The 22,967-nt window shown below is 47.6% G+C and overlaps 1 protein-coding gene across 1 annotated transcript in view; it reads right to left on the reverse strand.

Moving 5' to 3' along the window:
* Nucleotides 1-2,194: 2,194 nt before the first annotated feature.
* The window catches only part of GLO1 (glyoxalase I), an 80,899-nt gene continuing 60,126 nt past the window's right edge, over nt 2,195-22,967 (reverse strand). Inside the window, exons 5-6 of the mRNA XM_069236326.1 lie at nt 4,297-4,386; nt 2,195-3,005 (exon numbers count right to left, since the gene is read on the reverse strand). Coding sequence (XP_069092427.1) covers nt 2,917-3,005; nt 4,297-4,386 — 179 coding nt within the window. The 3' untranslated portion in view covers nt 2,195-2,916. The remainder of the gene's footprint in view (nt 3,006-4,296; nt 4,387-22,967) is intronic.

Raw genomic sequence — 22,967 nt, forward strand, 5'->3', positions numbered from 1 at the left:
AAGAACTTCCGCCCCATCTCGCTCCTCCCCTTCCCTGCCAAAGTCATAGAGAAGACCGTCAACAAGCAACTTACCAACTTCCTTGAAGACAACAACCTACTCGACCCCTCTCAGTCCGGATTCCGAGCAAATCACAGCACAGCAACCGCCCTCATCTCGGTCACAGACGACATCAGAACTCTGATGGACAACGGAGAAACAGTCGCCCTCATCCTCCTCGACCTCTCGGCTGCCTTCAACACCGTCTGCCACCGAATCCTAATATCCCGCCTCCGCTCCACCGGGATCCAAGGACGGGCCGTGGACTGGATCACCTCCTTCCTCTCCAACCGCTCCCAATGAGTCTACCTCCCACCTTTCTGCTCAGACCCCACCGAGATCATCTGTGGCGTCCCACAAGGCTCCTCGCTCAGCCCGACTCTCTTCAACGTCTACATGAGCCTCCTCGCCGACATCGTATGCAAACACAGCATCATCATCATCACCTCCTACGCCGACGACACTCAGCTGATACTTTCCCTCACCAAGGACCCCACCAGCGCCAAGATCAACCTGCAAGATGGAATGAAAGACGTCGCAGATTGGATGAAACTCAGCCGTCTGAAACTGAACTCAGACAAAACGGAAGTCCTCATCCTCGGAAAAACCCCGACCGCCTGGGACGACTCCTGGTGGCCCACGGCCCTTGGCACCGCACCAACCCCCTCAGACCATGCATGCAACCTGGGTTTCATCCTGGACCCACTTCTCACCATGACCAAACAAGTCAACGCCGTATCATCCTCCTGCTTCCTCACCCTCCGCATGCTCCGAAAGATCTTCCGTTGGATCCCCGCCGACACCAGAAAGACCGTGACCCACGCCCTCGTCACGAGCCGCCTGGACTACGGCAACACCCTATACGCAGGAACCACCGCTAAACTCCAGAAACGTCTGCAACGAATTCAAAACGCCTCCGCCCGCCTCATCCTCGACATACCCCGCAACAGCCACATCTCCGCCCACCTGAGACACCTGCACTGGCTTCCCGTCAACAAAAGGATCACCTTCCGACTCCTCACCCACGCACACAAAGCCCTCCACAACAAGGGACCCGAATACCTCAACCGCCGCCTCAGTTTCTACACGCCCACCCGCCAACTTCGCTCCGCCAACCTCGCTCTCGCCGCCGTCCCTCGCATCCGCCGCACCACGGCAGGTGGGAAATCCTTCTCCTACCTGGCGGCCAAGAGATGGAATTCCCTCCCCACCAACCTCAGGACCACCCAGGACCACTCAGAATTCCAGAGGCAACTCAAGACCTGGCTCTTCGAGCAGCAGTAACCCCATCCCCCTAGCGCCTTGAGACCCGCACGGATGAGTAGCGCGCTTTATAAATGTTTATGATTTGATTTGAAGCTTTGCTACATTTGGTCTCACTGTGTAATCTTGTGTTATTAATTGGTCAGGTCTACAACATAAATATTACCTAGAAATAAAGGGCCCTGGAGTTCACCAGTGCTCTAAAACGTTTCCTACACCATTAGCAGGGCCACTGGAATTGTGGGAATATACAGTCACAAAGTACAACATGGCCAAAACATATTGGCAAAGCCACTGGCGAGACCTTCCGGATATGCAATTTAACTTCATTTAAATATTCCCATTTAAATTAATCATAATTGACCTCTCCCCATATTCTTAACTCTCCCAGTCTGCGGGTTTAGATGCCAATATTTTTTACCTCATGTAATTGCGTCACCTATAAGCCTTCTTACATCTACGAGGATTCTTTACCTCTCAGCCATCTTACAGATACACCATCAACATAATTTCCACCTTTTAAGTCTTTCACTTTTCTTGCGCCAAGACTGGTGAGGATGGCGAGGACTCAGTTCTGTACTCCAAATGGAGAGGGATGGCAAACACATCTTCATCCTTTTCAGCAAAATATGTGTTCTCATTCTCCTGTATTGCTTCCCTGTGAAATTCTACTTTCGCTTGAATTCTTCTGTTAGGTTCACAGACCAGGATGACTCTTTTCATCAGATTAGTTTCTGATAATGTGCTTGTTTAATATTTCCAGTTGTACAACTTAACGACATCGTGAGGCTTTGATACATTAGTACCACATTATTCATTCTTTGACATATTTAAAGCATACAACAAATTGTACCCGATCATAAAGAAACAAAAAAAAAAATGAATGCCTTAGTTGTTTTTTTATTGTGAATGTTTTTTATTTACTACTCTGTGGCTCTGCTCTTCTCGTTAAGCATTCTGTCATTAATGCTACAATTAGTGCGATTCCTGCTTGGCAACACATCTGTCCATCTGTATGTACTCTCCAGTGCGGCTTAACTCAGATTTAACATATTACAGCATCAAAAAGCCCGAGAACAACTTCCACCAATTGAGTTTTGGACTGAAAAGAGGCCACAAACTAGAGAAAACAATGCTTTATCCCGACATAAGACTAGTTCTGCTTCAATGTTAGGCAACATTCAGAATGGGTTGGTGACTGAGGTGCCACGATGAACTGTATGCTGTAATGAAGTAATATTCACAACACCACCATGTGGAAACAGGTTTGTTTTTTTATATCTTACTTTTCTACAAAATGTTAGAAAAATATGGTAACACCAGGTTCCAGAGGTTGTAAAATACCTGAACACTCGGCTACTTTTTTAGCAGAATGGCCTATACAAGATGTTCACATCCCTAAAGGAAGATGATAAATTGACAAAATCCCAACAGTAGAGAAAAACACAAGCAGAGAAAATGCTGAGTTGGGCTTTTAAAAAATGTTATGTAAAGTACAACAAAGATAGAGAATTCCAATATTGCCAACAGTTCGTGTCTTTATTCTACATTGTTGATTTGCATTCTGCTGGAGCAATCTCTTCACAAATTTGACGGCAAGGACCCAAAAATTCTTTATATTATATTTAACATGTTGTTAGGACTAAGAATTTCAATCCAGTACCCGTCAGGATCCTGTATAAAAGCAAGTCCTTTCATTTTACCTGAAAAGCAAACACACAGCAAGTCAGAGGTCAGCACTGAAACACGGTTTCCTTTTTGAAGCTGTAGATTAAATTGCCTGGTGAACTTTGCTGAAGTTAATCAAGTGCTGCCGTAATCTTTACTTTTATCAACATGTCTCTCAAAGCCATGGGGCATCTCAACATCGCCCTATTAATTAATCCCTGGTGCAGTTACATGCTTACTACCTCTGGTTAAATTAATCCATGATCATTCTCTTTACTAACAAAGACAGAAAACTACTTTTCTTGTGAAATGTGAAATCTTCTAGCTGGCCACGTGCATCTCAAACGCCCCCGCCCAAGATTACAGTGCACAGGAAAGTTTGTGCCCACCCACCTCACTCTGACAAGTGATTCGGTCAAGAGCTATAAATTAGAAAGAGACCATCTGGGAAGCAGGGACAGACAGGAGCAGCTAATGCTCGCAGTCTGATTAGACAATGACTCCTTTCCAAGATGGAAAGCAAATGTTTGTACTTTCAACAGTACTGAAGACTTGCGAAGGGTTGGCTACCTGATGAAGTGCAAATTTCAGCAGTAACAAAGCACAAGAGAAAATTTACTTTTTCCAACCTGGGGAACTTGGCCATTTTCTAACGAGGACTACCAACACTTCGATAAACTGAAACATGCTCCCTTTTAAGGGAGTATCTTATTTTGAACAGAGCCAGGTAGTACTATAAACTTTCTAGAGTTTTCCGATAAGGGACCCTGCTTCTTAAAGAGGATATCTTGTATTACCAGAAGCCTTCAGACCAACTAACCTAGGAGCTTTCCCTTGAGGTTTTGCAGTAAACATTAAGCCATCCAGTGGATGACATATACTTTGGTTGTCTAATAAACAGAGAAACTGAGAAAAACATATTAATAAAGTCAAGGTTTTATTAACAGTGAAACTATAAGATATTCATATTGTGCTGTAACTATCTTGTGCGTGAGACGTGGAGAATGCTGCAAACGAGCACCGAATACAAGTGCATATGTATGATTTATGCCATGCCGACTACAAGTTATCACTAAGTGTTTTAGTACCAGCATATAACCAACATCAGAAGTCCTGGAGCACAATTAAAATTTCACGGTAGATACCAAAGCCTCAAACATTTAGGGAGATTCTTAATGAAGCTGCATATTGTAGAAAACTAAACAAATCTTTGAAGAGGACAACCAATACTTCTGACGGGCTCGTCTCACAGAGACAGTTTTGTGTTAAATATAAAAACACATTTTAAAGTATAAGAAAAAAATGGGTTCTGGAAAAATAACTTGCCATCATCTGGTTTCTTCACAAATGTTACTCCTAGCTCGTCAAATCTCTTACAAGCTGCGTAGACATCTGGGACTGCAATGCCGATGTGACCTAGAACAACAGAACAATGAGTAAGCCTCACACAGCACCATTGCTACTGGGTTATTGCCATTACAAGGTATAACAGAGACAATATAAAAAAAAAAAACACTGTACAAAATAAAGATTCAGAAAACCCCGACTAATCAAACTGCTTAGATTCCTTTACCACTGGCCTGCTTTCTTGAGTGTAGAATGAAAAATTAAGGTGCATCATGATGATGGCATCGCAGGTCGGGTTGCATTGGCTCATACAATAGTCTCCTGGCTATCAGGGCTATGACAAGCCTGAGATTAACCACAGCATAGAAGGCAATGTGGTGGGACATTCTGAAGGGGTTTGTCTTAAAGTTTGTCAAGAGGATGGAAGCTGGGAAGCATACTAGGCAACCTACCAGGGTCTACTGCCATATGCAAGTTCAACACTTCTACATCCAGAGACATGTAATAGCATGGTGGATTAAAAAGTCTGAGGATGGCTTGGATTTGGCCTGTTTACTTTCTTGAGGACCTCAGTAAAGAATGAGTGAAGAGCCTGAGGGGGATAAAGTCGAGGTCAACCACAATAAAACTGTTGATGGCCGTACTTACAAATACACTAGGCGTAGAAGATTGGTAACTAAGCACAATCACATCAACTCAGACTTGCAGTATAGAAACATTGCTCTTGATAGTAGTAAGTAATAGCCACAAGTTACTGGCAATAGAACATTAAATTGAAGGATGAATCAGCTCTGGAATTCCAGCTTCTAACCTGCAGGTTACATACACACATGCCTCAGGAGAGAGCGACAGACACACTGTGCTATTTTACAGGCTGATGCTAAGATTCCTATCAAGAGTCAAAGTACATCAGTACTCTTCAGTGGGCGAGATCTAATCATCATTGCCTTTTCTGCTGTATTTCCCGCAGGAACAGAACAAAAGATGACCAGGTAGGTTCAGTTGTGTTGATTAAGGTGCACACCTGTAGTATGTCCTTTCAATACTGCTATCATCGGTCCTGTTGGACAAGCTTAACGTTATGCCGCTTGTATAGACAAATAATATCTTGGTGTTGCAGAGTGAATCAAGTGACACAAGAGGATCTAGAACTTATGGATAATAATAACATTTCTTATGACCAAAGCAGAGACAGGGAATTGTGCAGTCTGATTCTTGGTCTACTTTTATTCTCCTGGACTAAGGCCCTGATTACGACCTTAGCCGATGGGATACTCCATCACAAAGGTGAATGATATCCCACCTACTTTTTTACAAATTCCATAGGATATAATGCAGGGGTCTCCAACCTTTTCTGCAATGAGAGCTACTTCTAATCAGTGAAAATCGTCATGAGCTACTAAAGGCCAAGTAACTCAAGCATTTGTCCAAGAGCGCCCCATGCCCAGCTTCATTGACTTTAATCCAAATTTCTTTGGAACCCATACTGTGGTTAGAACAAAATACTTAAGAGTTCCCTAGAAACACCGATAGGAATACCTTTAGATTTGTGTTGTCACCATACTTCAAGACCTTTCAATTAATAGCTGCCACTGAAATAATCATTTTTTTTAGAATATATTTTTATTAACATTTTGCTATTACAACGTTACATATTTATTCATTTCACATGCACTTTTATATCTGCTTCTTATTTTGTACTTTTTCGCTTATTGCTCAATCTTTATTAACAGTCGTTTTATTTCTCTTTATTCAACCAGTTACTCTTTTACTTATTCAATCACTTTTCTTTGTTACAGCTCTTTGTTCTGCATAAGCAATAGTCAAGCAACAGGTTTAAACCCCTTCTTCCTTGTAACTTGGAATAATGATATAGAGGGTTAGGTGCCACCCAGTTGGGTGTGGGAGGAAGGAGGAAGAGGCGGGAATAAAAAAAGAACAGGCCACACAGGGCCAACCATGCGGCTATGTGCAAATGATTTTTATAGTTGTTGAACTGAAGGTGCTATGTCAGATCCACTTTTTATTTTAATTTTAAGCAGGGGGTGATATCGACCCAGGGCGCAGGGACGCGCCGTGTAGGCGGAGGGGCACGCACACTGCCTATCATGTTCGATGGCGAGGTGGGGATCCACGGCCCAGCTGTCTTCAGGCCTCTACACTTAATGAAAGCCACGTGGAGGTCGGGTTTGTTCTGGGCGCCTATCTATGTGCTACAATCGCCTGGCTCCGACCTCGGCGTGGGTTGGGAGTCGCTGGTTTCTCTTGCTGGGTTCACCAATCTCCTAGTTATACTCTCCCAATTCGTCACTAAGTTCTCCCACCCCGGAGCTATGGGAACCCGGCGGATACTCCTGGCTTCTTCTGCTTTTAGGACCTGTAATTCAGCTCTAGCCCACGTTAATGTATCATTCTCCCAGACAGTCAGTAGAGGACAACCCGCAGCTTTCCAGCCCCTCGAGATTAGTCTCTTATATAGTGCCAGGGTGAGGTCCAAAAAGCGCCCCTTCACTTTTCCACGGAGTGCCGTTGGTCCAAGGCCCAGTAAGCACATCTCGGGGCTGGGTCTTAACTCAACCTCAAGCAATTCAGTTAAGGTAGTCAACATTTCCTTCCAGCCAGTCTGGATCACCGGGCAAGTCCAAACCATGTGGTCGAAATTCGCCCCACCCCCCCCGCACCTCGGGCAGGTCGCTGGAGATCCACCGTATATACGGAACAGCCTGTGGGGTGTGAGGTATGTTCTATGCAGGTAATTATATTGAAGGTACCTTAAGCGTGTATTACGGGACACCATCCGGGGGTAAGCCAGTATCTTTTTCCACTCTGAGTCTGTGAGTTCTCGACCAACCGTGCCCTCCCAGCCTCCTCTCAGTGAACGTAGGGGGTCTAAAGCTGCCTCAACCTGGGACCGATATATCTTGGTGATGAGACGTGTTTCCTTACCTAATGTCATCAGTGAGTGCAAGACCCCGTGTGTGTCAGGTTCCGCATTTGCCGTGTCCCAGTGAGCCCTAAGGGTATGTACCAGTCTCCCGTACAGTAGAAACTGTCCACCGGGAACACCCTCTTCCATCAAGTCAACAAATCCCCTCAGGACTCCCTCTTTGAAGAGTCCTCCCACTACTTCTATTCCCGCTGCTAGCCAATGACTGAGTCCCATACTTCCCGGCCCCCTCCCCCTGGGTTCTATAGCAAGTACTGCCAGCGGCAGAGCTGGAGAATACGGGTGACCAACTCCTACTCTTTTCGTGCATCTTTTCCAACATCCTATTGCCACTTTTATCATTATGTTGTTCCCAGGGAGAGTTATCTTCCTGTTTGCCATGTTTGCCGCAATCCACGCCGTATCAATCACTCCCTGGGCCGTATATAAATCCAATTGGCCCCGACCCGTAAGCCACCCGGCTATCCACTGCAATTGGGATGCAAGGTAATATGCCTCAAAGTCAGGTGCCCCCAGGCCTCCCGCTTGGGGAGGCCTGCAGATGGTCACGAGAGTGGTACGTCTTCGCCCACTATCCCAAATTAGTTCTCTAAGCAATGTGTTCAGATCACGGAACCATGCCCGGGGTATTAGCAGCGGTAAATTGGCAAAGTAATAGAGCAGTCGGGGGAGCATGATAATTTTGGATAGCGCCACTCTAGCCATCACTGACAATTTTAAAGAGCGCCAGAATGTTACTGATGATCTCAGCGAACGAAGCACTCCACCTAGGTTACCCTCTCTTAGGTCAGCCATACCATGGTAGATCTGGATCCCCAAGTATCTAAATGTACGCGGAGCCCATTTCAGGTCCACCGGGCACGCTATGGGGCGACCATATCCAGACGTCAGGGGGAACACATATGTTTTATTACGGTTAAGTCTTAATCCTGATACTAAACCAAATTCCTCAAGTACGTTCAGGGCCCAGGGGAGTCCACTCGCCCCGTCTCTAAGGTATATCAAAATGTCGTCTGCATATAGCGAGATAATGTGATCCCCTGGTCCCCACCGAATCCCTCTGCCCGCTCCTTCACCTCGCACCCACGCCGCTAAGGGTTCCATCGCCAACGCGAACAACAATGGGGACAGGGGGCATCCCTGTCTAGTTCCCCGATGCACTGGGTAAGCAGCTGAGACCGTCCTACCCGTCTTGACCCTTGCCAATGGGGACGAATATAACAGGTCCACCCAGGCAACCCAGCCACCACCCAGGCCCATTTTTAACATTGTCGCCCTCAAGTAATCCCATCTGATCGAGTCGAAGGCCTTTTCAAAGTCCACAGCTAGCAAGGTCCCGGCTGGTGGCTTCGCCTCATCAGGCATATGCATTATAGAGAAAATCCGCCTAAGATTCAAGGAGGTGCTGCGACCAGGAATAAAACCATTCTGGTCAGGGTGCACCAGGGTCGGCATAAGGGGCAGTAACCGATTAGCTAGTATCTTACTCAAGATCTTAAAGTCGCTATTTAGCATTGATAGTGGTCTAAATTCTGTTACCGATGGATCACTAATGTTTGTTTTTGGGAGCGGCACAACCAATGCTTCACGGAGCGTGGAAGGGAGCACCCCATTCTTTACCGCCTCCATATACATTTCCTTCAGTCTGGGAGTTAATAAGGATTTATACTTTTTATAAAAATCCATCGGAAGACCATCTGTGCCCGGGGTCTTCCCAGGAGCCAGCTGCTTGATTGCTTCGTTTATCTCTTCTGCAGTCACTGGACCCCCCAGGCCGGCCCCGTCCTCCGGGCTCAAAGCCGGCAGAGACATCCGAGTTAGGAAACCATCAAGGATCCCCACCTCCAAGTCTGTGGGCTTCCTATACAAGTACGTATAATAATCTTTGAATGCGTCGTTAATGGATTCTGGATTAATTCTGCGTGTCCCACCCCTGTCCAATACACTTGCAATAGGACCACTATCACCATTCGGGCGCACTAGCCATGCCAAAAGTCTACCGGATCTCCCCTCCTCTGATTGCATGGATACCAAGTATCTTTGCACACTGTGGCATCTAAGACGCTCTTCTATTCGGGAGTGCTCCCTACGCGCACTCTCGTACTCTTCATCCGCTTGTCTTGTGGGGCCCTGTCTCAACTCCCCCTCGTGGATGACCTTCTCCAGTGCGTTTAATTCTCTCTCAAGTGTACGTTTTATCCCCACTGACTGTCCCAGACAATGACCCCGCGTCCCCACCTTGAGTGTCTCCCACTCTATGCCTCTGGAGGAAGTGGATCCCCGGTTATCCTCTATGTGTTCCTCTAAGTAGCTTTGTACCCCCTCCCTGTACGCTTGGTCCTCCAAGGCCGACGGAAGCATTCTCCATGCCGGTATAGGAGGTCTGTCCCGAGATACATTCAATGTCATCAATAGAGGATTATGATCAGATATTGTGCGGGCAAGGTACTCCGCGTGGGTCATATTTCGGGCTAGCCCTGCTGTGCAAACTATTCTGTCGATTCTAGTATGTACCTGGTGGAGGCCCGAGTAAAACGAATAATCCCTGGCAACAGGGTGTTGTAGCCGCCAAGCATCCACCAGTCCCCAGGCGTCCAGCCACTCTGCTAGTTTTTTTGCTGCTTTAATTGATGTTGCTCCCTGCAGTGGGGGGTTAGACCTATCTAGGTCGATATCAAGCACTGCGTTAAAGTCTCCTCCTATTAGTACTTCCCCCGTGCATTGACGAGTGAGATGCCCAGACAGGCCCATCATGAATAATGCTTGTTCCTGGTTGGGGGCGTATATACAACTCAGGGTCAACTGGAGCCCCTGTAGCTTCCCTTCTAGAATGACAAATCTTCCCTCCCTGTCTATGTTGGAGGAATCTAGCACAAATGGAACTCCCGCTCTAATCCAAATTAGGGTTCCTCTTGCGTAAGCTGAATATTCTGTGGCAAATACCTGACCCCTCCATCTCCTCCGTAATTTCTCCCCCTCTCCGGGCGCGAGGTGAGTCTCCTGTAGCATAGCTATATGCACCCCTCTTCTTTTTAAAAAGGAAAGAATTCTATGTCGCTTACTCGGAGTGCCCATCCCCCTAACGTTCCAGGTCATAGTGTTGTAGCCCCCCATCGTATTCTTAGAACCCGTTGTACATGGAGTCTACGCGCCCCCGGCCCCGGCCAAGCCCCCCAGAAGCTTGCACCTTCATTATGATCAGCCCACATCGCACATATAGCCGGTATAACTAATAACAAAAAAAACCAACTCCCCTTCCCCAGGGCGCCTCCAAAACTGTAGGCTGCCCAGTAAGTCCTACAACACTGCAGATCACACAAACACATCAAGTCAATACTCGCCGGTCAGGGTTGACAGGCGAGAAACAGGTCCGGGGGGGCGGCCAGGTCCGGAGGGGCCACCGTACTTCTTATCTTGACTCGCCTTGCAGCGCCGGTGCGGGTTCTGTTTAGATCAGTTCATCAGCCGTTTGTGGGGTTACCTCCGGCGCACTAGTCGATCCCCCAGAGCCCTCGGGCGAGGACACCACTATGTCTTCTGATTCCTCTTCAGAGACCGCCGGCGGAGACGATTCCACTCCCATCTTGGCTGCCGCTTTTAGGGCTTCTCTCTTTCCAGTCTCCCTTTGTGCCTGCGTGGGTGCTAGCCGTCTGCCGCCCCCTGGCCTTCTCCCTCTCAGGGCCCGCCGGGACCCCCCCCCACCGCGGCCCCCCGGCGCAGGCCGCACCGGGCCCGACCCCGAGCTCTCAAGCCACTCCCATGCCTCCTCCGGAGTCTGGAGGAAAGTGGTTTTCCCCTCCACAATCACTCGTAGTCTTGCTGGATAGAGCAATGAGTACTGTATCCCTTCTTCTCGTAAAGTTATTTTAACGGCCAGGAAGGAGGCACGCTTGTTTTGGACCTCCAAGGTGAAGTCAGGGAACAGTGTTGCTTCGCCATTGGCCACTTTAAACGGACCCAATTCCCTGGCTTTCTGCAGGAGGATGTCTCTGTCACTATAGTGCAGGAGTTTAGCAATTACAGCCCGGGGCGGTCTGCCAGGGGCAAACGGTCTAGCCGGCACCCGGTGTGCACGTTCCAATGAATAAAAGGGGGTCAGGCATCCTGGTGCCACAACCGTACTTAGCCATTTCTCCAGAAACTCCACCATGTTAGTCCCCTCGACCCCCTCAGGGAGACCCACCACGCGAATATTGTTTCTCCTGTTTCTGCCCTCTGCGTCCTCAGCTCGCCGTTCGAGCTTCGCCACTCTGTCTGCCAGAGAGGTCACCTCCGCTGATACTTCTGCTTGTTTTGGAACAACTTCCTCTAGTGTTGCTTCTGCCTCCTTTACTCTGTCGGCCAATTTGTGGTGGTCGGCTCTCAATAGCCCAACCTCTATCGCCACCTGATTAATGTCACGCTGTAGAGTGGATTTGGTGTCCTCAATGGCACCCAGTATCTTGTCCAGGGTGTCCTGAACCTTGGTTTGTGACTGGCTCTGTGTGGTCAGCTCGTTGTCCGCCATTGGTATCAGTGTCATGGGTTCCATGGCTTTGTTCTTGTGTCTGCCCTTGGAGGGCATTGGATATGCAGAGGAGGGCGTCTCAGCGAGGCCGGCGAGCTGCGCAGGTAATTATGCTGCCTGCTGTTGGCCTGCTCGTTCACCCAATCTGTTGCCGTCAAGATCTCAGGTTCTGGTCGCTCTAGGAGGAGTCTCAGCCACCAAGCCAGTCATCTCCAGCTCGTTGGGCCACAGTAAGCAGGTGCGCCCAGGATCCTCGATGTCGCCGTGTAGCTCGCCTCCGCCGAGCGTCCCCACCAGCGGCGCAGTCGGTAACAAGGTGGTTTGGATCGGGTCGGGGGTGGCGCCTCCCCCAAGACCGCGCCGCCCTGCGCGGGAGGGGCAGCCGCGGCAGGCCCCCAAGGCCGCGCCGTCTCCAGCAGCCAGGAGGGACCCCAACCCCGGGCAACAATGGTGCGCAGTCTCAAATTTCGGATGATAACAGCAATCAGCACGGGGCGGACCCTCGCCGCCACACCCCGCGACGGGCGATCAGCGTCCAACTTGAACCGTCCTAGGCTCAGGGGGCCCCCCCGCCACCATACAGGGGGCACCCGGGCAACGGCAGTCGTACGGCCCCCAGGGGGCACAGGAGAAGCGGGCTCCCTATCAGTCCTCCTCGGGGCGCCTCTTGTCCCCTTGTCTCCTCACCGTCCGTGCCCCCGCAGCCGGGAAGCACCAGGCCCCGTCTCCCGGGTGGGAGGCCAATTTCACTCCGTCCGGCGTCCCCACTCGGCACTCCGATCTGCCCCTCACACCTCGGGGCGGGCCCGCGCACAGCCTCCGCGCCCGGCGCGGCACGCCGCACGTCCCAGGACCGCGGCCGCAGCCCGCCAGCAGGCCCCCGGGCACGATCCCCGCCGGGCCACACGAATCCGCAGGGGGCCACCCCCGGGGCAACGGCCCCTCGCCAGTGGCCCCACCCGCAATCGCCGCTCACCTCCTCCTTCGCTCCGAGCCAGCGGCACCTCAATTCAGCTCGGGGCGGCCCCGCCCGTCAGCTAGGCTGCAGCCGCTCCGCAGCCCCGATCGGCCCCGGGAACCCAGGCGCTCACCCCGGGGGCCAAGCCGCGCCGCCACCGTCTCCCCACGTCTTCAGCAGTCGTTCCGCTCCACTTTGAGCGCGACACTGCCCGCCCCAGCGCGTCTAGGCATACGTTTGAAGTCGGCCCCTCCGGAGCCGAGCGGTTAAGCGTGCGCCATGCTCAGCTCCGTGGCCACGCCCCCGCCACTGAAATAATCATTATATTGCAGCTCAATTGCCAAACATAAAAGAGAATAATTCTTACCTTTGATGTGGCACTGTGTGATGTCCTTTAATACTGTGTAATCTGGGCACCTGAGTGGGCAATTCTGAAGAAGTCATTATTTATGTGTAGGCAGATGTAAAGTGCACTGGCAGACGAGGTTAAAAATCAAAGGTCCTTGGCTGCACTGGGCCACTTTCACTGACTACACACCGCGCTTTAGATCTGCCTTTGTGTAGGTCAGTGAAAGCGGCTCGGTGCATGCAAGGTTCATTGATTTTAACTTTGGCTGCCACCACGCTATACTATAAAAGCAAGGGCCTTGCATGCACCGAGCCGCTTTCACTGACTTACACAATGGCAAATATTATGCGCAGTGTAGTCAGTGCAAGTGGCCCAGTGCAGGCAAGGACCTTGGAATTTAACGTTGGCTGCCACAGCGCTTTATTATTAAAGGGGATGTAAAGCGCGGTAGCAGCTGAGTGCATGCAAGGACTTTTGTTTTTAACCTCGGCTGCCACCGCACTTTACTATGGAAGGCAGATGTAAAGCGCAGTGGTAGCCGAGGATAAAATCAAGGGTCCTTGCCTGCACTGGGCTGCTTTCACCGGCTTCACAAAGGCAGATATAATGCTTGGTGTAGTCAGTGAAAGGGGCCCAGTGCAGTGCTTAATTTGAGCCGGTGGGGGCACCAGTACTTATTTTTGAGGGTCAGCATGTATTTTACTGCTTCAGGCAATTACTGCAAGCAAATTACACATATTAGAAAGCCGGGGGAAAGCAAGACTTAAAAGCGTCACAAAGGGAGAAAGCACAAAGCTGCAAGAGTGAGCTGAAGGGACAAGGAGTGGCTGAGTGCCAAATGGATTTAAGAGGCCCGAGAGGGCTATTGGATTACGCTGCCTCAGTATTCTGTGCTTGCACCTTTAAATGCAGCAGCCCCGTGTTCCAGAGAGGAGGGTTTTGAGCACCAGCACGTTTGTATGTACAAATTATTAACCACTGGGTGGCATCAAAGGGTCTTGCCTGCACTGGGCCACTTTCACTGACTACGCCCTGAGCTTCATATCTGCCTTTGTGTAAGTCATTGAAAGCGGCTCGGTGCATGCAAGGTTCATTGATTTTAACTTTGGCTGCCACCACGCTATACTATAAAAGCAAGGGCCTTGCATGCACCGAGCCGCTTTCACTGACTTACACAGAGGCAGATATAAAGCATGGTGTGTAGTCCGTGAAAGTGGCCCAGTGCAAGAAAGGACCTTGGATTTTAACGTTGGCTGCCACAGCGCTCTATTATTGAAGGGGATGTAAAGCGCGGTAGCGGCTGAGTGCATGCAAGGGCTTTTGATTTTAACCTCGGCTGGCACAGTGTTGTACTATGGAAGGCAGATGTAAAGCGCAGTGGCAGCGGAGGTTAAAATCATAGGTCCTTGCATGCACTGAGCCGCTTTCACTGACTACTATGCGAATGCTAATATAAAGCGCAATGTAGCCAGTCAGTGAAAGAGGCCCAGTGCAGCCAAAGACCTTGGATTTTACTGCGCCATGCTTTACTATGGAAGACTATGTAAAGCGCTGTAGCGGCCCAGTGCAGGCAAAGACCTTGGATTTTACTGCACCATGCTTTACTATGGAAGACTATGTAAAGCGCTGTAGCGGCCCAGTGCAGGCAAAGACCTTGGATTTTACTGCGCCATGCTTTACTATGGAAGACTATGTAAAGCGCTGTAGCGGCCCAGTGCAGGCAAAGACCTTGGATTTTACTGCGCCATGCTTTACTATGGAAGACTATGTAAAGCGCTGTAGCGGCCCAGTGCAGGCAAGGACCTTGGATTTTACTGCGCCATGCTTTACTATGGAAGACTATGTAAAGCGCTGTAGCGGCCCAGTGCAGGCAAAGACCTTGGATTTTACTGCACCATGCTTTACTATGGAAGACTATGTAAAGCGCTGTAGCGGCCCAGTGCAGGCAAAGACCTTGGATTTTACTGCGCCATGCTTTACTATGGAAGACTATGTAAAGCGCTGTAGCGGCCCAGTGCAGGCAAAGACCTTGGATTTTACTGCGCCATGCTTTACTATGGAAGACTATGTAAAGCGCTGTAGCGGCCCAGTGCAGGCAAGGACCTTGGATTTTACTGCGCCATGCTTTACTATGGAAGACTATGTAAAGCGCTGTAGCGGCCCAGTGCAGGCAAGGACGTTGGAATTTAATGTCAACTGCCACCGCGCTTTATTATTGAAGGCCGATGTAAAGCGCGGTGGCAGCAGAAGTTAAAATCAAAGGGCCTTGCCTGCACTGAGCTGCTTTAACTGAATATGCAGCTACTAGTCCAGGAACTCGCTTACCTACAAAAGGATCGAACCGTATATATGGAGAGCAGCGCCACTCTGAAAAAGGCAGGTGGTGCGCGACCGTGCCAGAGCTCAAGAAGAACATCATGTTCTTCAGCCCGCCCCGCCCCAGCTAAGCTCTGTCCAGCCAATCTGAGAAGCTGGTTTGGGTGAGGGCAGGCAAGTGCTGATAGAAGCTCTGGCACGTGTAATACGGCAGACGGGATATCTCTCACGTTTGTGACTGAGGATCCCATCTGCCAAGGTCGTAATCAGGCCCTAAAAGTCTTTACAAGATGCACAATTACAGTATTTAAAGTGGTCCGTAGATTTGATAAGCTTTTTTCTTTTGGATTCTGGGTATAAAAAGGGTCTACTGTGGTCTGTAATTTGAATTCTGGCAGGGTCAAGCTCCTTTAAAATGGATAATGTACCAGAGGATTTTAACTTGGGTAAGAACCCTGAACAGTAAATCAGAGCTGGACACTGAAATAACATTTTGTGAATTGTGAGTAGGCAGCCATGCAGCCTTACAACAGGATATAACCGAACAGTGCGATGTTCATCTGTTTTCTCTGAGGACTCCATCTTGGCAGAAAGTCGTCTAATCGTTTATTGACAACTGTATACAACTCATTATCTAATATTCAAGGCTTGATCAGACTAGATCGCTCTTACGTGGTTTCCAAAAGCTACATCAGATGGTTTAGGCTGATTTATGGAGCACGATACCCATTCTGGTATATACACAAATCTTTAAAATTAAAAAAAACATCCTGCAAAAAACCTTACAAAGCCACTGGTGTCTCCTAGGAGCCACGTGTTGCCTGCTCTGAGCCTGATCTCCAACGATTCCCCCCACTTTAAAGATTGTATGCAGCTTCAGCCATGGACTCCCTAAAAATCTCTGAAGGCCTGCTGTGCAGTTAGCTCCTTCCAAGAGTGTGCCGGGGCTTTCACTTCATTTTCTTGTGCCCAATTTGAAGGTTCGTTCCTGCTACTGGATGGTCATGGCTTCCACAGCTTGCTTGCCACCGGTACCCACCTGAACCAAATGCACATCATAATTTTTTAACCTTTCCAGTGAGGAATGCATACAGTTACTCCTACACTGACTGCCCTGACTAACTGGTGGTTCGAAGCTTGTTTATTGAGGTGGAGTCTATGTCCCAGTGCATGGGAAGCGTGATCTCAAGTTATTTAATGCACTCCTGAAACCAAAACTAAAGATTTCCGAAGAAAAACAAGCTGTAATATTGCCAAACCTACCAGACAGCTGGAGAGTACACAACATGTGAATCTACAACACATTTTCTGCAAAGTTCCCTACTTCTCTCTATGCCATTCATTGGTGCTCCATTGATTGAAAGTTAGCCAGAGCCCCAAGTATATTCACAGTGCCCAATATCATCCACAGGTGAGGGTATCCAACAATCCCTATCCTGTAGCCTGTTACCCTGTCAGTAAGGCTGCTTCCTCCTGCAGATGGGCCGACAAGAGGTGTGGCTTCTACTAGGAAGGACTACAGGTTGACTGCTCTAGATGAAGAAATCCCATACCCGAAGAATGATGCTAATGCATCAAGCTTCATCCTGGGACCTTTTGAAAATATTAGAGTGCAAACCTTAATCATGTTAGGGAAGATGGTTCTATGCTACAACTGCTATAAAAGTACAAATAGCTCAGGTGAAAATGCACCCTGATACTCTGCATGAAATATTCTGACCCTGTCCATTGGGCCAGTAACTTAACTATCAATTTTTAAACTACATTTAATAGGATTGCGTTGGGACGCAAGTCTCTCACGAGGTAGTGGATGTGTACTCCTGCCCTGAGTGCCCAAGCTGCAGTGCTATCTGGATCCTTGGTGACAATTTTTTAGCCATAGGAGAACATAGATCATGCGTGGCGCCGTAACCTAGGCTCATGTATTGCGCCCAAAGCTTTACCACCTCGGGTGGTGGAAGACTACTGCCTTCACCTGGAGTTAAACAGCACGAGCGCGGGGGGAAGCATATTGTGTTTTCAGTCATTGTGATCAGTAGAATGAACAGGCCTTTTTACCAGTGACACTGGAGTGGCTCCTTCCTGGCCACATGTGTAAAGATCTTCTGCTTTGTACTTAACGCTTGGTCTCCACAATGGATTGTATGCAGTGCCGGACAGTGTGTGCGGCACTGCCTGGTGCCAGCAGCCAAGGTGGAAGGCAAGTTAGGTCACAGAGTAGCTGTTTAAAGCAACGAAAATGAAACAGTGACAAGCAGATTGAACATGTTAATTTTCTGTACTCCTTAGACGTTTATAGAAAAGAAAGAACATTTCTGTATGTTTCTACACATTCCGAGCATCTGCAGCCTTTTTTTTTTTATTTAAAAAATAAAAAAATAAACTGACATAATGAAGTTCCTCTAATATCGTTTGAAACAACTATTTAACAGGTTTTTGATATTCTTAATTTTTTACTATAGGTCTCATTTTTATTCTTCATGTTTACAAACATGCTCTCTCCATGTGAAAGAGCTACTTCACCAAGTTTTTAAGTGGTTTGTGGGAAAGGTGATGGTGTGACCATGTATTATATGGGATTAAGTACCCCCTGTCGTACAGGATAAGGATATTGCACATCACCTTGGAGTCACATAACTTTATAAAGGAACTCTGCTTTTGACCTCATCCTCTATATGGTTATAGAACTCCTTGGTGACTTGCAATATCCTTATAATGTACGGCAGGGGCTACTTTTTCCCTTAAATAAAGAACAGTGCTGGGGGTCTTCAGTAACCCTTTAATACACATCACTGAAGCGGACATCCAGGTACGATCCTCTAGACACTCCCATGGCCTGTGTTTGGGGCTATCAGGTTTGGAGACACTCCTGTTGTGATAGGCAGATCTCTTAAGAAAGGGTAAGACATATGAAAGGGGCACTTCAAAGTGTGTAACCCCCAGAACATGAAATTCAGATAGTAAATCACATTTATGTCTGGAAAAGGATTGTAAGAAGGGGGATTGGGACTCCCAAATTGTCAAACTGAAACTTTAAACTGTGTGGAAAACCCCAGCACAAGTTCTGCCAGTTGTGACCAGGACTGGGGAATAAGGGTCTGACATGGTCTGCCATGCTTGGTGAGGGAACATTACCTAGGAGAATTAATAACACACTCCTGGAGCAGCAGCTCCTGCTGGACATAGGATCAGAGGTCCCTGTGACGAGAAGGAGATTGCCTTTGAGGGAGCGCAGTCCAGTGGGGAGTGTGAGATTCAGGTCTGTTGGGGCTGCTGCACTTATTGGGCCATTCGCCCGTGTGCATTGTTCACGACCCACGTATGCCAAGTGGGGGCTGCCATAAATCTTAAGGGCCATCACCCTAGTGCAGCACTGTGGTGAAGATAGGCCCATTGCCTTGTGGAGTTGTGCCTTGAAGAAGGATGCTGCCTTACGTGTGTGGCGCCCGCCCTCGGTATGCCAGGTGGGGGCACAGTGAAGTTTAAGTGCTGTTGCCCTGCTACAGTACTATGGTGAATATAGGGCATCATCCTCTGCAGTGTTGGGACTTGAAGAGCGTCGCCATCAAATACGACCCCCTTGTGTCTGGTGGGAGCCACAGAGGAAGCCAAGGGTGGGTGCTCATAGAGTGTGCAAATATGCAAACTTTGAGCTTTGTCATCAGAACTCAAGTAGCAACTCGGCTCTACAACTGGAGATAGATTGTACTTACCACAACAACAGAGGAGCGCCGTGGAGGTTCAGACGCAGTGCTGAGTCTACTGCTCTTCGCTAGCACCAGCCTAGTCTTCCTCTATACGGGGCTGCTGAACGTTCCCGGGTCTTCCATCTCATCTTCAGTGGGAGAGGGTATGACTGCACCTCGAGTAGCCCTACCCCCCAAAGGGACAGGGGTGCAGCAGGGACAATCTGCTCTGACTGAAATGCCAAAGGTGCTGGGACACCTGACTTTGAACAGTCACTGTGAGACTTCTAAGACTCTTACTCTCTAGTGGGACTAACCTGGATGATGCCTCAAGTAAATGGGGAACACCGCAATTCGTAGCTAGAACCGAGAGACTTGGTGCCTGCATGGACAATCCGAGAATACAGACCTTATAAAGAGTGTGTTATTATTTAGTGAGCACCGTATTTCATAAATACTACTGTTTAGTATTTGGCTAGAGATTAATTTATTGAGATTGCTAAACATACATGGAGTTGTGAGCCTATTGTCCCCATTCACCTACCGCCTCTCCGAGAAACCTTGGGCTACTCGACTTGTGCCATCAAAGAGTCAAGTACAGAAGGGGTACTTGGGCCAGTTACTCAGAGCCCACAGTAGGCCGGGCCCCGGGAGATCTGGACTAAAAGTAAATTAAGTGTTTGAGTCCAGTAGCTCCTGCTTGTCCAGTGGCCCTTTGAAGGAGGGTCTGACAGAGTACTGTTGTTAGATACACACACTCAGAAAAGAAGTCCAAACAATCACTTTTTTGAGTCAAACAGAGTTTACGGTCTTTCCACCTACCACACTTTCACACTCTTCCAGTAGAGAGACTCTCCAGTACAGAATGCATATTGTGCACCTTTGAAAACAATGACTCAACATTTAACTACTTGCGAAGTTAAAAACTTTTTCCTGACACTATTGCGTAAGCTCACACCTTTCAAATACTGGCCCATGTCATTGTTAGAAGCTGTTTCCGTAGGACCCACTTAAACATGATTAGAAACAAATGGAAATGCGGCAAATCTAGCAAATGCCTTTAACCACAATATTTCAGTGATATTTTGATAAATATCCCATGTAACAAAGAGCATGTTATGGGCTTTATACAAATACTATATTTAGTTTTGTCTGGTGTTAAAATTCTTTCTTATAGTTACTTAATAAAGCGGAGTCCATTTGCTCAGATTACTTCCAGTGGGAGTTAAAACACAGTGTTACTCCTCATTTAATCAGTTCTTAACACGTGCTTAGAATGAGGACTTGGACAGGCTGAGCCCCTTCTTGAAGGCCCATGGATGGGCCATGCCCCTTCTTTAGAGGGAATGGTGTAGGTGGTCTTGAAGTTAGAGTATATATCCTAGACCTCCTCGAATAGCTGCATCTCCAGGGCTCTCTTGAAGATTGGAGATTAAGTAGTTTACTCAGGTTTGTGAGTAAGCTGCATCCTAATCCAATATATTATCCATATCCCTTGCTTGGATGGCCACCTTAGCCCTTCCTTGTATTATGGTGCAGCTGGAAATATCTTAATGGCACATTCCTGGTATTTCCTTTGTGGGCCTTGTAGACTGTACAAGTACTTTATATCCTTTCTTTCCTTCTCTTTGAGCCAGTGGAAGTTGTAGTGCTGGATTATAGGGTCTGACCTCTTGATGTTCAGGTCTAGTCTACCACATGGACTTGGTTCCCCTGGAGTTTGTCTCTTCATTTTTGGTGCCCATTTGTAGTCTAACCCGTGATAGTACTGGTTGTGCATGACATAACAAATGGAGAAGTAGAAGGACGTTAATAAGTATAATTGCCCGAGAGTTTCTGTTTTTACGTATGACTCCAATCAGCTGCAAGAAACCAATGTCCAAGTGAATCAGGAGCAACCTGACCCCTTGATTAATTTTTTTTTTTTTACTGTGTGTCAGGGTGGCCCCCGTGAGGGATGTTAGTTTCCACGTTTTCCGTTTACCATGCAGACACAAGTAATTATTCCTCCTGAAATGAAGATGTCTTACATATCTTAATCTACGATATCAAACCTGAAAGGAAAGATAAACTATACCAGAGATCATTTTCTGAGCAAGTGCATAAATATCTCCTGGTCCAGATGTCAGATACAGCAGTTGAAGAAAAATCAGCCAGTCTTCGCTGATGCCGGCCAACATCTGCTTGGTATCTCCAAAGCGGCCTCAGTACCGGTGGGCCTACCTTGACTAAGCTTTTTTCAGTGCGATTATGACATGAACAGACAAGGTTGCTGCCTTAATATTTGTTGAAAAGGTGCTACTCACTCCACCATCTTCACTAACTATAACCTCTGAGACCCTTGGCAAGCCTGCCAATCAAACGGTTCATATATCAGCTTAACATTTTCAAGAATAAAGAGGTATGTTTCTGAGAGATTGCGTCTGTGAACCTTCACAATGTGTAAACTTCTTGGAAAAGGTTCCTACTCAAAGAGGATAGGTTCACCTAGGGTCTTGGAGATGTACATGTAAAAAGGGGGATTATCCAGAATGTGAGGACTGGCATCCTATATTTTAACTATCTTTACTTCAAATGACTGAGGAAAAGACTTAAGCGCTACTTTTTTTTATTACTTATGATTTTGTTACATCACTAACTACTTGAAACAAATCACTGGTCTATTCTGGCATCTGGTCGATTAGCAAAAAAAATATTTATATTCTATGGCCTTGAAGATGCCTCATGTCAGTCTCTCATATGCGAGATTCACTGCGATCTGTCAACTGCATTTAAATTGGACTCCTGATTGAGTCCTATGCTTTTCAATATAGCCAGTTTTGGGCTGAACATTTTATGGAATGACTTAGAAGATGGTTTTATTTACTTCATGTGAACAGAGAAACTGTATCTGTTAATATGAAGAAAATGTGTTCTACGTCTCTAGCATCTGTTATAAGCTAGAGAGTACCAAAGGATGGGGCTGCAGTGTTTGTGACCTCCTGGAACACAGTAGGTGATCACTTTAGGAATCTACATGGGAACAGGAAAAATGGATTGGTTTCCTTTGGGTCCATCCATACAAACCAAGAAACCAAAGCATTACTGGACCAGGATTTGTGCTCAACCACCAGGTTTGAAGTTTCCGCACCTCAGTAAAACCTCAAGAGTCAAGGCTGTTGCTAATATCAAGGGAGCTGCCAGTACATGTGTGTATCATATGGTAAGAGTAAGAATGTGTGTAATTAGTAGTAAAGGATGTGGGTCCTTCACAAGTAATAAGTCTGCAACCTCCCTTCTACTGAGGACCAAGTCCACGGTTGTAGCACTCTCAAGGTAGAGCAGAGTCCAAGGCCTACTCAGGGGAGGTGGTGTGGGCTAGAACCCCATTCTGCCTGCATGCAACAAACACCCAATAAATTAGGTGCTGTTGGTGCTTTTACCTATAAAAACCCCTGCATTACGCACCACTACCCAACACTGCACATTAATTCACAAACATATATGTGATGACAGTTGGGAAGACCTTCCACTTCTCGAGAGGGAGAAGCTGAGACTATAAGCACTTCTTTTAGACCAACAAAGGTGGTATAACGTGATCAAAATCTTTGAGGGGTTTTGTGGCACAAAAGTCAATATAGGGAAATCTGCTATTCAATAGCAATAGTGTTCATTAGCTGTTCAACGTTTGGAGGTGCAGCCAAACTGGGAAACATTATTTTTCAAGTAAAGAACCTCCCTCACCTAAGACTCGTACCATGCCATGGTCTTATGAAAAATGACAGAGTGAGATGCATATCCTCATATTATGAGGCAATACTTTTCTGCCTTGAATGACATACGAAGTTGCTCATATCCTACAAGTTAATGACCCTGATAATAAAAAGTAAGAAAGACATGTAGAAGTG

This window comes from Pleurodeles waltl, chromosome 5 (assembly GCF_031143425.1).
Source record: "Pleurodeles waltl isolate 20211129_DDA chromosome 5, aPleWal1.hap1.20221129, whole genome shotgun sequence".
NCBI classification, from domain to species: Eukaryota; Metazoa; Chordata; class Amphibia; order Caudata; family Salamandridae; genus Pleurodeles; species Pleurodeles waltl.